The sequence below is a fragment of the Schistocerca americana genome, chromosome 1 (genome assembly GCF_021461395.2).
Source record: "Schistocerca americana isolate TAMUIC-IGC-003095 chromosome 1, iqSchAmer2.1, whole genome shotgun sequence".
Classification (NCBI taxonomy): domain Eukaryota; kingdom Metazoa; phylum Arthropoda; class Insecta; order Orthoptera; family Acrididae; genus Schistocerca; species Schistocerca americana.
In genome coordinates this window covers 1,234,228,685-1,234,247,467 of record NC_060119.1, presented here as the reverse complement: position 1 = coordinate 1,234,247,467, position 18,783 = coordinate 1,234,228,685, and the positions used below count along the sequence as shown (strand labels likewise).

General features: G+C 38.3%; 1 protein-coding gene across 1 annotated transcript in view; it reads right to left on the bottom strand.

Moving 5' to 3' along the window:
* LOC124598389 (Down syndrome cell adhesion molecule-like protein Dscam2) overlaps positions 1 to 18,783 on the bottom strand; it is a 449,350-nt gene that overhangs the window by 130,917 nt on the left and 299,650 nt on the right. The window contains exons 16-17 of the mRNA XM_047135997.1: positions 18,570 to 18,718; positions 15,570 to 15,780 (exon numbers count right to left, since the gene is read on the bottom strand). Coding sequence (XP_046991953.1) covers positions 15,570 to 15,780; positions 18,570 to 18,718 — 360 coding nt within the window. The remainder of the gene's footprint in view (positions 1 to 15,569; positions 15,781 to 18,569; positions 18,719 to 18,783) is intronic.

The window sequence follows — 18,783 nt, the reverse complement described above, 5'->3', positions numbered from 1 at the left end:
CAGTAGGAGAGTGAAGAAAAAACTTGAAACCTGTGATCGTTGTCAGAGAGTAAAAGTGAGCAACCAAACATCTAAAGGATTGATGCAAAACATTTTACCAAATAAAAACCTTGAATTAACAGCTATTGATCTATATGGACCACTACCAAGGTCAAGGGGAGGGTATAGTTACATCTTCGTTATAGTTGACGTTTTCTCTAAATTTATAAAATTGTATACATTAAAGAGAGCAACCAGTAAACAAATTATCATCAAGCTGACAAATCATTATTTCACAAATGTTGGTATTCCCCAGGCCATTATGTCTGATAATGGGTCACAGTTTACATCTAAATTATGGAAAAATTTTATTGAAGATACAGGAATAAAACATATCTTGATTTCGGTTTGTCACCCATCAAGTAACCCAGCAGAAAGGTACATGAGGGAAATTGGAAGGCTCTGCAGAACATACTGTAGTAAAAATCATGTTAATTGGATTGAAAATGTTACTGACTTTGAGGATATAATGAACAGCCTACAGCATTCATCCACTGGTTTCTCACCTTACGAAGTAATGTTTAATAGACGACCTGCAAATTTGATTTCTGGGAATGTTGATTTCCCACCTTGTCAAACTATGACACCCCAGGAAAGAGAGACAGCTGTTAGGAACACTATGAAAAGACAAGGAGAGGTAAGAAAGCGGAGACATGATGCAAGAAGTAAAGGAGTACAGTTCAGGGCAGGAGATCTGGTTTTAGTAAAAACACAGGAAAAATCTAGATTGATGAGTTCTGAAATAAAGAAATTTTTTGACATCTATATAGGCCCCTTTGAAATCAAGGAAAACCCACACCCTAATGCCTATAGGCTAATCTACCCAAAATCCAAGAAGTTATTTGGACTGCGCAATGTTACAGAGTTAAAACTCTACAAACATGACCCATAAAATAGTCTTTAATAAGTAAAATGCTGCTCGGAAAGAACTAGTTGACTGGCCCAACTACATCACTTTATTGTTTTATCATTCAAGGAAAACTTCATGTCAAAGTGTGGGACTAGGTCAGCTAAAAGTATGAAGTAGATTTTGTGTTAATGTGAATTATGTCTGTACTAATTTCTCTTTGTTCTCTAGTATACCCATTCATTAAATTTGGTATGAGATCAGTGTGTCTGGCTACGAACCATTCTACAGTGTCATAGTAATGTCTCTTAACAGAAACCAAAGTTAATGATGTGGACACTTTTAAAGTAATAAGATATGAATAGTGATTGTGTGTAAGAAGACAAAACCTTGTCATTTGTAAGCTATGTCAGATGGAACGTTATTTAATGGATAAAGCAAACTGGAGGTACTTGTCAGATTATGAGAGTGTACTTTGAAAGACCAGGTATGTTATAGTGTGTTAAAAATATAGTGGGTAGTCATGAAATTTAATCATGCAAATTAAGAATGTATTGAGGTTTAGAGCATTATGGAAACAGATGTTGGTGTATTACTTTTGAAACACTTGTGATGGATTGAAGGTTATGTGACACTAATTTTGAAGTTTATGTTGTGGGAGAATATTTTGTAATAGTTTAGATAATTTAATGTTAAAGTGAATGAAGAGCTGTTAGGAATTTATCCCATACCCTGTTACACAATTTGGAATAATTTCTATTAATGGCAATATGCTATTTGAGTACAGGAGAGTAAATAAAAATGAAACGCTGCTTAATAATGATGTAAAGTTAAGGTATAAATACTAACAATCTTACACAATTTAGGTGTAGAGTTGGTCATAATTTGACCTATAAAGCTGAAATAGATGTACAATGTGAGGATACTGCAATTATAGTCGCAATCATATGGAACGTCTCAGCTATCTCATTATAAAGGAAACATTAAATCATAAATATGTAAACCAATCTGACTCTGAAAATACAGTGCTGATCGCACATAATTGAATTTGCACTGGATTCACCATGTGATTACATTCATCACGTATACATGAATTTTCCCTAAGAGACAACCATTTAACATTGTGTATAAGTATTACAATATTTTGAATTATGTCTATTTTATGTATGTGGTTAAAAGAACCTGTGTATTTTAGAATAATGATTTCTTTAGATTTAATGGTTGTTTTGGGCACAATCCATGCTATAAGGTATTTTGTTGAAGCACTTGTATTAAAAGATTGTGAGAGATGCCTGCATTCCACAATTCACTTAATATATTCTAAAGAAACCACTGACAATCAGAAGAATGAGGTTAACTAAGATGCATTAAGTCAGTATTGAAGTAAACTTGAGTTTATGCATATACTATATAATTATGTACCCATCTTAACACGGCTGTTCAGCTACCATGATCAATTAAATATAAGGTGCCATATTTTATTGTTAGTTATAAGCTCATTACACTTATTGCTCAATACAGCCAATGTAACTTTCAAATTGTATATCATGGAAAGTGTATATATATGTAACTAAGATCACTTGGGAACCAATTTTATTACTAACTTTCGGAACTGGAAATTTTATTATGATGTGTGTATTAGACATATTTTATTCCATAGTGACACACAATCCCATGCATGCCATGCACGGACTTGTGTGGGGGGGGGGGGGGTATTGTAACAGAACGTAAGATCGTGTATGTCAGTAATTTTCGTGTATGTCAGTAATTTCTTTACGTGTAATGTTTTATGTAAATATAGCCTTTGACTGCGAGTTTAACGACTAAGAGACAGTTATCTTTGCACATGCGGAAAGGAGGTCGATCTTTGGGGGAGGTGGTTAAAGGACTTTGGAGAAAAAGCGTGGGCTAGAGGAGGTGCGAATACAGATGTGGTGTAAAACAATGTCTTATTGCATATTATTGTAGAAGTGTTAAATGTGAATAAATGAATTAAATAGTGATTTGCAAAACTAATGTAACGTTTGCTCTCTAAAAATCAAAAGACCACATTGCCCTACAAACCAGTTAGTCTCATCCAAACACAAAGAAAACCGTGGGAACATCGCAGTGGAATCACCTCTAGACTTCACGAAGACAACAACGCAGCCATCAATATGAGTTAAGTACCAAACTGTTCGTACTTGTTAACGACCTCGGACTATAAATTTGAATCTCCTGTAGTACCTGAAGTCACCATGTGGACAAAGGAGTAGGACAACTTATATACAGTGGAAATCATAGGAAGAGGTCTGTTAAAATCTGTAAAGGAGAAAGCATATAGAACACTACTGTCATCCATTCTTGAATAATGCTTCAATGTTTGGGGATAGGTTGAATTGGAGGAAGAAATTAAAGCAATTCAGAGATGAGCAATGCTTGAATGTTTGGGGATAGGTTGAATTGGAGAAAGAAATTGAAGCAATTCAGAGATGAGCTGCTAGATTTGTTACTGGTAAATTCAGTCAACACTTGAGTATTACAGAGATGCTTTGTGAACTGGGAATCCCTGGAGGGAAGACAATGTTCATTTTGCAGAACACTACTGAGAAAATTTAGAGAACCAGCATTTGCGGCTGACTGCAGAACTGTTCTACTGCTGCCAATGTATATTTTCTGTAGGAATCATGAAGATGAGAAAAATTAGGAGTCATAAGGAGGCACATAGACAGTCATTTTTCTCTTGCTCTATTTGTGAGTGGGCCAGGAAAGGAAATAACTAGTAGTGGCAGCTTGTAGAGTATGTACGAATATGTAGTTTTAGATATCTGAAAATGACATCTTCTCCCCCTCATATCCTTCCTATACCACCCACTGTTGTCTAATCTCCTTAATGTCTTCGTCAATCTACAAGGTGGAATGCGATAAATTGCTGATTTGGGAATGAAATAAAAAAATAATGAACTCTTAAAAACTTGCATTTTTATTTTTCTCATATTGGACAATATGAGAGTTTCTAATTCCATGTTTTAAGCAGTTTATCTGGCAAATGTCTACCTTCACAATTCATACACTGCTGCAGTTGTTTTCTAAAATTCTCATGCACTCTTTAAGTATGTCTTCTGGTATTCTTGCAATTTCAGCCTCAATATTGGTTTTTAGGTCTTCCAGGGTGTTGAGACAGTTGCAATACACCTTTGACTTCAGGTAACCCGAAAGAAAAAAATCGCATTGGGCTAAGTTTGGTGATCATGCGGGCTGGTTCAGATCCCCCGTCCAAGAGAGAAGTCTTTCAGGAAACATTTGCCTCAAAAAATTCATGATAATGCCCACTTCCATCTTCTGGAAACCAGATATCCTGTAATTACATTGCCTCGAAAGCTGGCTAGAAAAACTTTTGCAGCGTAGTTAAGTAATGATCAAAATTCACAGCTACAGCACGACGATTTTCCTGTAAAAAGTAAGGGCCAATGATGCCTACTCGTGATTGGTGCACCACACAGTGATGTGGTCTGAGTGCAGGAGTCTCTGGTGAATTTGTCTGGAGTTCATGTCACTCCAGTACTGCATATTCTGTTTGTTTACACACCCACTGAGGTGAAAATGTGCCTCATAATAAAAGAACACATTTGCAAGCATCTATGCACTTCACAAGATGTTCTTCATGTTACATAATCTTGTACTGACAATTGCTGGACCATGCACATTTTATACGGGTGAAAATTCAGTTCATTATGAAGAATCCAGTGGAGAGAATGTCTTGCAATGCCAAGAGCAAGTGCATGTTTCTGAGCTGAACGTTTCTCATTCAACATTTTGTGTTGTTGTAACACTTTTCTCAGGTCCTCTTTGTACAGATGACACATCTCGTGTTGTAATGAATGCAGTTACCCAATTTCAAATTGATTGCTGTCCAGGAACATGTCCACGTGGGGGTACTGCAAATCATGACTGAAAAGCATGCTTCGTTGCAATAATCGAGTGGGAACTCGAGAAATACACTTCAGCTCAAAATGAGTGCTCCTCACATGTCCACTGCATTATTGCAACGGAACAACAATTGAATACAAACCTCCTGCTGGTCACTGTTACCCATGCCCACTCTACTCTATTCGACAAACAGTATTGCCATAATGTGAATTCTAAAAAAGCAATTTACTCCGCTCCACCCTGTATATGACTTTCTCGGATCATTATCTTTTCCCAAAGGTTCCTGTCCTTGCAACTGTTCCCTCCATAAAACCTCCTTCATGTGCACACACCCAGCATGGAACAGTTGCCTCCCTCCCCATTAGAAAAAAGTCTTCGGAAATCAAATTTGCACAGAGCATTTTTTTTGCAAAGTCAAATATTTTGGGCGAGATAATTAATTTAATTGCACTACACGCAGTAGACGAGCTCTGAACTTGCCCATTGGAGATACGCTATCGCTATAGTTTTATAGTTATTCTGTTGAAACTTCTCACATTTTTATGATTATAGCGGATCTCCCTTCTACTTAAATTTAAACATTCTTTATTTATTCGCCTACTTAATCTATCTTGCTTCCTTAATTTCTAAGACAAAAACCAGAAAATCATGAATTTCAACTAAAATTTTAATTTGTGAGATCCAGAATACTGTTTCTACTAAATTATTATGCAAAAGGAATCTAAATATAAATTTTTAAGTTTCTAGCTCTTTTCTGTGGCGCCAATGATTTTTACAGAAAAACATCCAAATTTCGAAAATGGTTAAAGTTATTGAACTGATATTCAACACATATTGATTTAGTATTACTCCTGACATGCTAGAAACGTTTCAGGTTATTTACTTGATTTTTAAAGTATTGAGCAACATTTATGACATCAGAGCTAGTTGTAGCGGACTGGCTGGCACACAATGGAAAGACTGATGTGAATTTTATAAGGCGTGAGTAGGCTGCTTCCCTACACAGTGTTGGCCTACAATGGCCCTCATCAAAACTGTAAAATAAAAGTAACAAATTATGACCACTGTGACATGTACTACTTTGTACCTCATAATTTTTAAAATTTCACACAGGCTATTGTGCATAAATTTCTGTATAAATATCGGAGGGCAAAGTATTACTAGTAATACTTCAATACTAGTATTGGAAGGTTCTGAAGAAGAGAAATTTGCTAACATCGAGTATAGATTTAAGCGTCAGGAACTCGTTTCTGAAAGTATTTGTATGGAGTGTAGCCATGTATGGAAGTGAAACATGGAAGATAAATAGTTTGGACAAGAAGAGAATAGAAGCTTTAGAAATGTGGTGCTACAGAAGAATGCTGAAGATTAGATGGGTAGATCACATAACTAATGAGGAGGTATTGAACAGAATTGGGGAGAAGAGGAGTTTGTGGCACAACTTGACTAGAAGAAGGGACCGGTTGGTAGGACATGTTCTGAGGCATCAAGGGATCACAAATTTAGCATTGGAGGGCAGCGTGGAGGGTATAAATCATAGAGGGAGACCAAGAGATGAATACACTAAGCAGATTCAGAAGGATGTAGGTTGCAGTAAGTACTGGGAGATGAAGAAGCTTGCACAGGATAGAGTAACATGGAGAGCTGCATCAAACCAGTCTCAGGACTGAAGACCACAACAACAACAACAGTATTGGAAATATGTGAGATATATTGATACAAAGAAATTATGAATTAGATGACCACACACATACACACACACACACACACACACACACACACACAAACACACACACACTGTGCGTACCATGATACTGAGAGAGAGAGTAAAAGAGATACTTTAATGTGCAGCCTGACTGGGTTGGCTGGCTGAATTTTGTGGAGTGAGTGGAATTATAATCAAAAAGGCAAATGGAAAGGAATTTTAAGTAGTATGAAAGGGAATGATAGTGCAGAATATAGGAATATGGGGGTAGAGAAGCTTGCTCAAACGCAGCCCCTTGTAATTACATATTCTGAATATGGGAAAAGGAAAAAAGGGGGAGGGGCAGTTTGGGGCTGCACTGTTGAGAAAACAGTACTATGTAGACCATAAGACAAAAAGTGGGGGGGGGGGGGGGGGGGAGAAAGAGAAGTAGATGGGTGAGGGTTGCTATAAATGATTTAGGAGCAGGAGAAGAGGCAGGAATCGGTCTAAAATGAGCTCATAAGGATTGAGCTGATCCTCATTCTCCTCCCCAGGAATCTAGGAAAGGAAATTACAAAGTATGGCCAAAGCAAGAAAGACATTAGGAGCAGATTACAGAGCTGTAGAATTTTTACAAAATGCACAAGAAATTGTGGCAATTGTATGTACGTATAGATAGCATTAAGCAATATAGTAATAGTTTATTTTTGATAGAAAATACAGATTAAATTTCTATGAATTACTTGTCTTCTTTTTAATGCTTACTATTGTAGCCAGGCCAGTTGCCTGGCCACTGCCAGTGCCTGTATATACACCCACAGCTGGTGGGTTCCCACTCTCCCAGTGTCATCCACCAAAGCCAGCCTACACGCAGCCAATCTAAATTCTGGCTGAACACTTCGTGTGCTTACTAACAATGCTGAACCACAGCAGAAACATGCTGATTTTTGTACACATCAAATGGCAACAGCAACACATTGCTCTGTGTACTCAACAGATTCCAGCTGACTCCATGAGATGCCCACCAGTGGTGCATGCATCCCCAACTTTGACGCTGCAAGCACAGCAGTATGTTGAGTCTGCTCATTGTGTGACTTCTTACAGAAATTCTTCTGCTGGATTATTTAAGATGCTGCACCACAACTAACTGACAGCATTCACTCATGCTCCTTGCTCAAGGGCAGCTGCACCCCACAGCCCATCTATTGGTAGCACTGACCAGCTTAGTTCCAGTGCAGCCCAGGACTCTGTTCGAGCATGAATCCAACATAGCCCAAGATTCAACTGGATTCCAGGTTAGACAATGACTCTACGCTGCCTTGTATGTTGGTCCTGGCTGAGTTTGTTGGAATCCTCATGTCCTAGTGACTGCTGTTGGTTCAAGCCCAGGTCTCCCATTGGCCACAAGCACTCTGCCAATGTACAACTGGTTAGCCTTGTGCCCAACTATGCCAGACACCAAGAGAGGCAATGGTCGACACTGACAATGACACCATCCAGACTCAAATCAAGGATACCAAGCAGGACTCAAGTCAAGAGGTTGTATCATTCTACCTGAAGTAGCTATTATTTACATTTGCATGTCAGAACTGTGAAATTTTCATTTGCGTGCTTACCAAAAAATGTGTTTCGTTCATTGTCATCCTGGGAATTGCCTTTTTTTACATGCTGTCCTTATCACCATGTAAGGACACAAAAGTTGGTGCAAGATGGTCCAGCCCTGCAGGAACATACCAGTTGGTGAGCAAGCAGTTGACTACGGGTCCCACACAACTCCACCTTGTCCAATGCCCATGTCCCGCCTGGCAGCTGTCTTCCACCAACCACACCAATGTTGCTTGCACTTTTCCCCAGAAGCCAGCAGCCATGGCTGCCCTTTACTCCTGTGAGTGGCTCAATGTCAGGACACCACTAAAAGCTGGTGATGAGTTTTCCATTTTGGAACTGCTCTTCCTTTCAGTGCTAACTTTTTTGCAAGTTCTAATCCTGTTCTTCCTTGGGCACCACTGGCACCTTGTTCATCTCTGGTGCTTCTGCATCACAAACCCACTGTCTGCCTTTTTGGGCACCTTGTGGGTTCATGTCCTCTCCATCTCATCTTCAGGTTTTTTTCCTGCTCACTTCTTTCCAGCACTGAGGCCATGCCCACTACCCATGGCCCTGTCTCTGTCTACCTGGACATATCCTTCTTCCCATCTGATGAGCCTGTCAGCATCCCACCGGCCCTTCAGTACTATGATGGCTCAACTATCTAGTCTAAGCAAGGAGGAATATTGTAGCCAGGCCAGTCACCTGGCCTCTGCCACTGCCTGTAAACCCGTGGTTGGTGGGTTGGCATAATCCAGGCATCATCCACTGAAGCCAGCTTACATGGAGCCAGTCTGAATTCTGGCTTACCATTACTGCTGGACTACTACATCAGCAACACATCAGTCTGTGTACTGTGTACATGCCAGATGACAACAGCAACACGTCACTCCGTGTATCTACCAGGCTCCAGTGGGCTCTTTGGGACATATTACCATCACCCACTAGCTGCGTGTCCTTCTACAACGATGGTGCTGCACGCACGGCCTTTTACCTCCACACATCAAGTGCCAACTCACAGAAATTCTCCAACCAGATTATTTAAGACACTGTGCAATCACTAGCCCACATCATCTGTTGACACTCTGGGCTGTCTGCTGGCTGCACTCGACATCCAATCTATCTGCAGTATTCACCAGCAGCAGTTGCAACACAGCCCAAGATCTGACTGGACACAGTTCCAGTGCAGTTCAAGACTCCAACCAGACACCAACCCAGTGAGTCTCAGGACTCGGAGTGTATTCTAACCCAGACACTGTCCACATGCCACCTAGGACGTCAGTGCTTGAACGAGCACATCAGCACCCTTGTGTCTTGGTGGTGGCCTTCGGTTTGAACCCAGTCTCCCATTCGCCACTAGCACTCTGCCAATGGCTAACTGGTTAGACTACACCCAACCAAGCTGGACACTAAACCAAGCACTGTCAGACGCATCTTATGACACCAACTGGACTCCACCCAAGGATATCAAGTGGGACTCCAGTCAAGCAGCCACTTGGAGTAGCTATTATTTCTATCCTAACATCAGCATTGCGAACTGATTGTTTATGTGCTTATCAATAAGTGCATTGTTTTCATTGTCACAGTTGGTGCTGCTTTTTTTTATTTTTATTATCCTTGCCACTATGTAAGGACACAAAACATACCATTACTCTATACTTATATGGATATGGTGTCTGTTCTTTCGGACATATCTGAAAGTACAGACACCATTGATGACCTGCAGCCATTTAGAATTGCATTAGTACCTTCAGCTGCTAAGAGGCGTTGATATATACCAACGGGAGCAGGTGAAAATGTGTGCCTTGACTGGACTCACACCCAGGATCTCCTGCTTACATGGCAGACGCTCTATCCATCTGAGACACTGAGGGCACAGAGGATAGTGTGTGACTGCAGGGACTATCTCGAGCACACATCCCGTGTGACCCATATTCTCACCTTGTATGTCCACACACTACATTCGTAATGTCCCACCCCAACACACTCATTACTCATGAAAGACAGTCTTACCAAGTCCCGTAAGAGTTCGGGGAATATGTGGGCATCCGCACAGAAGAAGAAGGTCATGGCCAGTGTTGCCAGAACTATGTACTTATATGGATATGGTGTCTGTTCTTTTGGACTGTCTCATGCATGCTTCCTGCGCGACCCACATTCTCACCTTGTATGTCTACACACTACATTCATAGTGTCCCACCCCATCACACTCATTACTTGTGGAAGATATTCTTACCAAGTGCCATAAGAGTTCGGGGAATATGTGTGCATCCGCACAGAAGAAGGTCATGGCCGGTGTTGCCAGAACTATATACTTATATGGATATTATGCTCAGTACCGAAAGGATGGCAATCCACACAACAACTGTAGGTATCTGAGCAATCCAAGCATAGAAAAGTCATGAATTAAATAAAAAGAAACGTCCTAAATGAAATTTTCACTCTGCATCAGAGTGTGTGCTGATATGAAACATTCCTGGCAGATTAAAACTGTCTACTAGACTGAGACGTGAACTGGGGACCTTTGACTTTCATGGGCAGGTGCTCTACTTACTGAGGTTCCCAAACATGACACACAACATGCCCTACAGCTTTACTTCCGTCAGTTCCTCTTCTCCTACCTTCCAAACCTCACAGAAGGTCTCCTGCAAAACTTGCAAGAGTTGCACTCCTGGAAGAAAGGATATTGTGGAGACATGGCTTAGCCACAGCCTGGGGGATGTTTCCAGAATCAAATTTTCACTCTGCAGTGGAGTGTGTGCTAATACAAAAGTAGAGCACTTGTCAGTGAAAGGTAAAGTTTCTAAGTTCGAGTCTCAGTCCAGAACACAGTTTTAATCTGCCTGGTACTTCCATATCAGCACACACTCTACTGCAGAGTGTAAAAATCATTCTGGGAACACAGATGTTGAACAGGAACGGGTTGAAACTTCCTGGCAGATAAAACTGTGTGCCTGACCGAGACTCGAACTCGGGACCTTTGCCTTTCGCGGGCAAGTGCTCTACCATCTGAGCTACCGAAGCATGACTCACGCCTGGCCCTCACAGCTTTACTTCTGCCAGTATCTCATCTCCTACCTTCCAAACTTTACAGAAGCTCTCCTGCGAACAGAGCACCTGCCCGCAAAAGACAAAGGTCCTGAGTTCGAGTCTCGGTCGGGCACACAGTTTTAATCTGCCAGGAAGTTTCATATCAGCGCACACTCCGCTGCAGAGTGAAAATCTCATTCAGGAATGGGTTGTTTTAAAGAACACCACCAAACAGATGCAGAAGAGGTCATTGGTTTTGAAATGAAGAAGAAAGTTCCTGGTTTGATGATGATAATGAAGTGATAAGAATCTCAGAAGTGTCAAGCAGAATGCTTACCTATCTCTTGCTCGAGGTCCATCCTCCATGGAAAAGGAAACGTGCTTTCAAGTGATGAAGCAAAAATGTCAAACTGAAATAAGAACAATCAAGAACAACTGGAGGCAGTAAAAAGCCAGGGTACTCCAAGTGTGTCAGACACCAAGGACTTGCAGAGCTTTTACACTGGAATAAAATAAATATATGGTCTATTCATTTCTCATCAGGAACCCTGAAAGGCACCGATAGTATGACCATTCTCAATTATGGTCAGGACATCTTGAATTGCTGGAAAAAGCATTTCAGCTCACTCTTAAACTTTAGTTCTACTGCTGCTAATGACTTTCTCAAAAATGTCACACAACATCCAAAACAATCTTGGATGACGGTCCCACCAACATTTCATGAATTCAACAAGGCTCTAGATAGTATGAAATTCTCTCTGCAGCTGGTGCAATTTTTGTCAGAATTCTGTTGAATCATCTCCAGACTCTTTCCAAGACCATACATTTTGAATCTTGGTGAGAAAATTCTTCAACAATTTTTTTATAGTGAAGTGAGACCCCGAAGTCGTTTGAAGCATGATAACGACCAATTCAAGAAGAATCGAAAGAGTCTAAACACCGAACTGAGTAACTGGTGCACCACAGCAGAAGATTGTAATCACTGGTGCACAACTACTTCAGCTACTGTCTTACATTTTGAGAAGGAATGTTGAAGGCAGGAAATGAAAAATGTCACAGATGCAGGCTTTGTTAGACACAGCCACACCCTGCACCCTCCATGTAGCTGCATGTTTCACTCCAGATTTGATCTGCTACGCCATCTGAGGCAGCACAAAAATGGCAATGTAGGAGAAAATGAAAACTAGGATATGAAAATCAGCTGACAAGTTAACACAACACTGAAAGAATTGTGGAGGCAGGCAAAAAGTAGGATATGTAACACACATTATCAAGGACACTGCATGATGGAAGCCTCTCTCTAGTGGAAAGGAGCTGAACAGCTGAGTAGGAGGATAGTCACCACAGCATAAAATGATAAAGAGACAAGAATTAATTAACTGGGTTTTAAAATGTTTGGCAGGGGCATGGGGGTGGCAAAAGTAGATTGTATTGGAATTAATAAACCAGTAAACACAAAATATAAAAGTTGTATAATGTTTAATTAAATAAATTTATGAACTAGGTTTAGAGCATTTAAAGTGTTCAACTGGCACATTCAATAGAGAATACAGGTAATAAACATGGCAGATTTAGAAATGCAAACACTGACAAAATTATGAAAATCTGTGGAAATTATTAGAGGAGGAAGTGTAATCCACAAAATTAATGCAAAGAAGTTGAGAAAAAGGAGCCAAACAGTGGTAAAGAAAACAGGAATTTATGGGTGTAGTGAAATGGCAAATATCACAACGTTCAGATTGTGCTTATGCCAGAAGATGCTTGGACATTGTACCTACAGATACATGAGAGAAGCTTTTCCTCTATTTCTGGAATCTAAGTAACTGTGATCTTCGAAATTATTATATATTTGAATGTGTGAATATGAATTTTGTCAAGACGAGGTGTACTGATGATCCAGAGAGGAGTAGTTAGCAGACAACCAACATCTACATGGTTGTTGTAGGTAAAGCAGATGTTCAGATTTGTGAGAAAGTTTTTATAACAATATTTGGTATAAGCAGTGGATGACTATCTGGTGTGATTCAACAAACGAAAACATCTAGAACTCCTGAAGTAAGTTTCTGTGTTTGATAATACAACAAAACATTAGACATACATTCACAAAGAGAGATTTATCTAGGCCCAAAGCCAAGGGTTTAGTAGAGGGGCAGCAGGCTCCCCAATTTTTATCCTGCCCCTATTTCACTTCTGATTTTGGTTGCAATTTTTTGTGATGAAGAGAAAATCCATTACAACAAGGGATAACTTATTAACTAGAATATGTATTTCTGTTCATTAATATTATACTGTGTGTCTGTTGAAGAGGTAAGATAAAATCTCATGTCTTATACCCTTGAGAATCACTGAAATAAATGCAGCAAAGAGGACTGGAAATTTGCACAGGCTCTTATAAATAGTTTTCCTATTTCCTATGCAGTCCAGTCTCTATTCCAGTAAAAAGATTCCCAACATGAAATATTTGTATACACATCTAAACATTAGCTAGATGTACAATCTTCTTCAAGATTAGCACAAAGACAGCAATAAGGAACACCTTTAGCTTTGGCACGTATCATACAATATTTTATCAGTTTTTCGATATTGCCTTTGCAACACCATGTAGTGATACGTGTCAAGTTTGTTTTCTATCTGAGAAACACACCCAGAAAAAGAATGAGCTAGAAGCAAAACTGAACTTCCATGTTAAACAGGCTAGTGTTGTCTATGGAAATCTGAAACTGGTTACAGAATACTTAAAAACTAATAATTCTGTTATGGTCAATGTTTTAAACATGCATCAGTGTCTACCTATGCTATACACCCTACTTGTCTGTGGAAATCGCATTCTACAAACACTAACTATGACATTTAACTTCTACGTACACGGTGTGTCTTATATGCAAAATGTTTATGTTGACAGAGTAAGTAGCTGATAGGAGGTAGATGCCACTATTTCATGTCTTAAAAAACATAGTACAGCATTGATTCCCAACAATCTACACTACCTTACGGTGCATTCAGATTCTTGTTTTGGCCAAGCTTCAATTAGCTTTTGGATGTACTTAACATAGTCAGGAACATAAGTTTCTAGTGTCTGCTCATATTTATTTACCCTGTGAGCACAATATTGAGTTAACTGAGGAAAAGAAAAGACAGATACCATATCTTTCATTTATATTCCAGATCAGTGGATGGAATTTGTTAAAAAGACAAGAGTAATGATACCTTTCGGTGTTGCAAAAATGACAATTGTCATATTTACTGCTGTAAAACCTCTGCTTCGTAAGATACTGAGACAAACACTATCTAAATCTGGGCAGAAAGTTGTATTAAGTGAGATTAAATATTTGAAAATCATGAAAGATCAACCTGTTAAGTTTTTCTTTAAATGTAGTTACGCTAAACTGGAAAATTTTGATACTGTCGATATTATGGGGGGGTGGGGGAAAAAAAAACAAAAAAAAAAAAAAAAAAAAAAACAACAAACAAGTATCAGGTAGGCCTTCCATCACTAATTTGACATTTCCTCTCAAATATGATGTTCCAAAACTTACAAAACCTGCAACCAAAGGATTGACAGGGATTACTAAATTATAGAGCAGCAGTTTATCAAGAGCATAACAGGAATGTTAATATGATACATATTGTGAAAATATTAATGACAATGCATTGTTTGATAAAACAGATTATTGTTAATCAATAATGTTTTTATGGAGCAAATGCATTTAAAATACATTAACCCTATTATACTGTTTTAAGGCTAGAAAAATATATTTTACTAGACTTAGTGGTAATTAGTGATTATGGATGTTTGAGAATATAAAAAAAAAATTAACATAATATTGTTCTTCTTCATTAGCAAATTATTATTTCTCGTGTTAAGTTGCATTATAAAGAATATGACAGATCAAAAAGAGTAACACATCCTTTCTTTATGAATTTCTATTATAAAAATTACAAAATAATTTGATATGTTTTAGCAGTCTCATTTAGAAGAACCTCTTTTTTAAAAAATTCTAGATTAGTCCATTTTTTTGCACTTGTTTTCATATAACTGCAGTATTATGCAAGTAAATGTGTAAAGTATAAATCCACAGTGGCATAATGCTGCCCATTATGCCACGTTGGAATGACACAGGAATAAAGATTCTTTTTTTTCTAATCAGCTGTGACTATCACATGATTAGGCTGTGATTTTTGGTTCTATGTTGAATAAGTAAACAGTAAGTAATGAAATTTGTGTCTTAGAATCATTGTCACACAATATGAATGTAAACACTCCACATGGATTAGGTGAATTTTCATTTTTGAGACTCTCGCAGACAGTTATTGTTCCAATGCATAACAGACACTACATAGTTTTATAGATGTTTCACTTAATCTAGCTTGATAAGGAAACTGCTGTCAGCCCATCTGTTTTACCTTTGACTGAAGCCTGTTTCACTCTTTGCCTGGGCTGCTCTTTACAGCTATATTATAAGTACTCACTTCTTACTTGTAAATTCAGCTCCATAGGCTGGGAGGGAGAGGTTGACTGTTCCAGAATGATGCCAATCATTGATGAGACTGGTACCTTTCTTATACTGTATCAGATAACCAATCAGAGTGCTGTGTCCATCAAATGGAGGATGCCATGATAAACGAACTGATCTACTGTTTATTTCGACCACTTCTATGTCAAGCGGTGGATCTGGTGGCTCTGAAAAATATATCAAACTGTGATTTTTAAGATACAAATGTATGAATGAACTGAATCTACATGATCACTACCACATTAAAATATTTTGTATTAGTAGGGATCTACAGCCTCCAGATGTTTAATAAACATAAACATGGTCTGTAGTAGGCTGTAATGTGATTTTTATTTAATCATAAAATTAGCTTGGCAATGACAAGTGTTCGAAATTAGCTAATCATGTGAAGAAATAAAAATCACATTACAGCCTACTAAGGACCATGTTTCATTTATTAAACATTAAAATATCTGTACTTCCTCAAATGAAATAAGCCAATGATAAATATTTGCAGCACATGAGCCAGATTACTTTAAAAGCTCAAAAAATTAAATTTGTCCTTCTAGTTCTGAAGTTGGGGAGTGGGGAATATTGGGAGACAAAATTTGCTGAAGTAACAGAGAGGTTGGAAAATCAATGAAGAGATACAACTATTGTGGACGTTGCATTGGTATATAAAGAATGGTATGCAAATAATCAGCTTACAATTGCTCTATGAGTACCCCTGCTAGTATTCATTCTTGGTAGGGAGCATGTGGGAGTGATCTAGATGGTTGTACAACAATAAACTGGTAGCCACATCTATGTGCTACGTATGACAATTTTGTAAGGCCTGTGTGTTATAGGCAACTATTAATATCACCATTGTCTGCCTTGATGTTGTAACCTGTATGTGTCCTAAGATCCAACGACGGCAGCTTTAGTTTCACCAAAACCGGTAATCATGGAATAAAAAGAATTCCTGCGATCTTGGCAACCAGTTTGTTGTTATACATTCATTCTTGGCTTGTCATTATCAAAAATGAATACTATTCTCAGAGAATATCCATACTTTTTGTTAACTCATATACAAATGATGTTAGTGTTTTATATGGGCCTGATGTTCAGAAGGTTGTCAGCAAGAATAAACAAATACACAGAGAAATTATATATTGTTGATTAATGTTGTTTAGTTACGATTGCTCATAATAATAGCAGCTAGTACCCCACACATAACCAGTTCATAAAAGCTAACTAAATACTCCAAAATTTGTTCAATGCTTGTGAGGATTTCCCTTCATGTTATGATCCAAAGAGTGTGATTTGTGAATGAGAACAGGAAGACACTGTGTAATGGCAATGCTCAGTAAAATGTTTGAAAATATGCTCTGCAACAATGCAATGATACTGATATGAATTGATAAAACAGTGGAAAGTCCTGGATGGAATAATAACAGAATGAAAAGGATTGATTGCTACTCAGCAGACAGAGGAGACATTAAGTTGTAGACACACAGGCACAGTGAAAAAGTCAGCTAAAATATTAAGCTTTTTACAAGCTTGTGTCAATATATATGTGTTTTCTATTGTAGTAGTATTTTTCATTGTGCCTGTTTGCAACTCAGTGTCCCCTTGATGTGGCGAATATCTATCTATCCTTCCCATATTGTTGATATGACTAGTTTTTACAACATGCATCTTCTGGATATCACAACAACTTCTCAAGCTCAAGTGGTAGTGGGCGGACATTGGTTTAGGAATTTAGTTGGTTCATTCTACATTCCACAGATAAATCTTAGGAAGTGGGTTGTATCAACTCAAGAAAAGACTGCATAGACACTTAAAAATAATATACATCATTATAGTCGGTCATTTAAAGGTGTCTATTCAAAAAACAGATTGTCTTTCCTTCTCATCCCATCCAGCAAGTCTACTCTGATACTGAGTTCTGAGTGACTTCTTTACCCCTTCCCCCATACCTCACCAGTCCCTTACCTTCACCCCTATTCCTTCCGCTTCAACCCTTCTGCCACTATCTCTGTTACTTTTTCAAAAACTGAGTATTTTCATTGACAAACACGTTGTATGTCAGTTTATTGCCAGGGGAGGTTCTCAGAAAGTTGTATAGCTGTGTATTTCACTATTTTCTGCAAGAAGGCTACACTCATGAGAAGAAAGTGCAAATCATTATTGTTAGCAGTTTCGTATTGTGAATACCTCTAAAATATCAAAGTTCATTGGATTGTTGACAACAAATTTCATCCATGGGTGAATGTATTCTGGGGTTACATTTAGTATTCCCAATTGATTAAACAGATTCCTGCACAATGTACAGACATGAACTGCCAACTTAACTCTAATTACAGTATTTTATTTCGTGTAATGAATAATTTTTGTGTAAGTAAGAAGTTACCACAGAATTTTAAGCTCAACCAATCAAGGTGGTCCTTTGGGAATGTTACAGTAACTATGATTAAAAGCAGTGGGGGAATATTGTGCATTTGAAAGAACTTTTCATGGAAAGATAATCTAATACTGTGGCTTTTTTTTTTTTTTTTTTTTTTTTTTTTGCGTCTAATGTCAGTACATAAAAACTGTAGAGGTGTGGCTGGTGATAACTGTCAAATACAGGAGTTATTGTGTATTTGGTACATTTATATACTATACTTTGTAGTGAATTCTGAAGTCAGAAGCTGATTTTTCTCAATGCCTATTAAAACAGTCATTTAGGAGGGCCTAAACTTTGAAAGCAGTTTTATTTTGAGGGCAGCAAGATTTCTGATATTGCTGCTAAAGAATATAGCAAATAAGAACGACATTTTATGTCTATCATAATATTTAAACATGTGTAAGTACACACAAGTAATAAAAGGAGTGTTATACAAAGATTTCTAAAGGAAAGTATATTACTATTACCAAATTTTTAGTGTGACATTTTTTTTTTTTTTTTAGGGTCAGTCGATAGAAAGAAAAGAGGAAAGAAAACTTAACCAACCTTGTATAGCCAGGTGTATAATAAGCTTGCTGTGACCAAATATATTGCCTGCCTGGCATGTGTAAAGACCTGAGTCATGTCGCTCAGCCTGTGCAATAACCAGCAGGGACTGCAGGCCACTATCTGTCTTGATTTCAGACATGCTTGTTCTGTCAACATTAAATAGCAAACTATAACTTTTTCTGTAGGTTTTCATAATAATAATCTCTCTCTC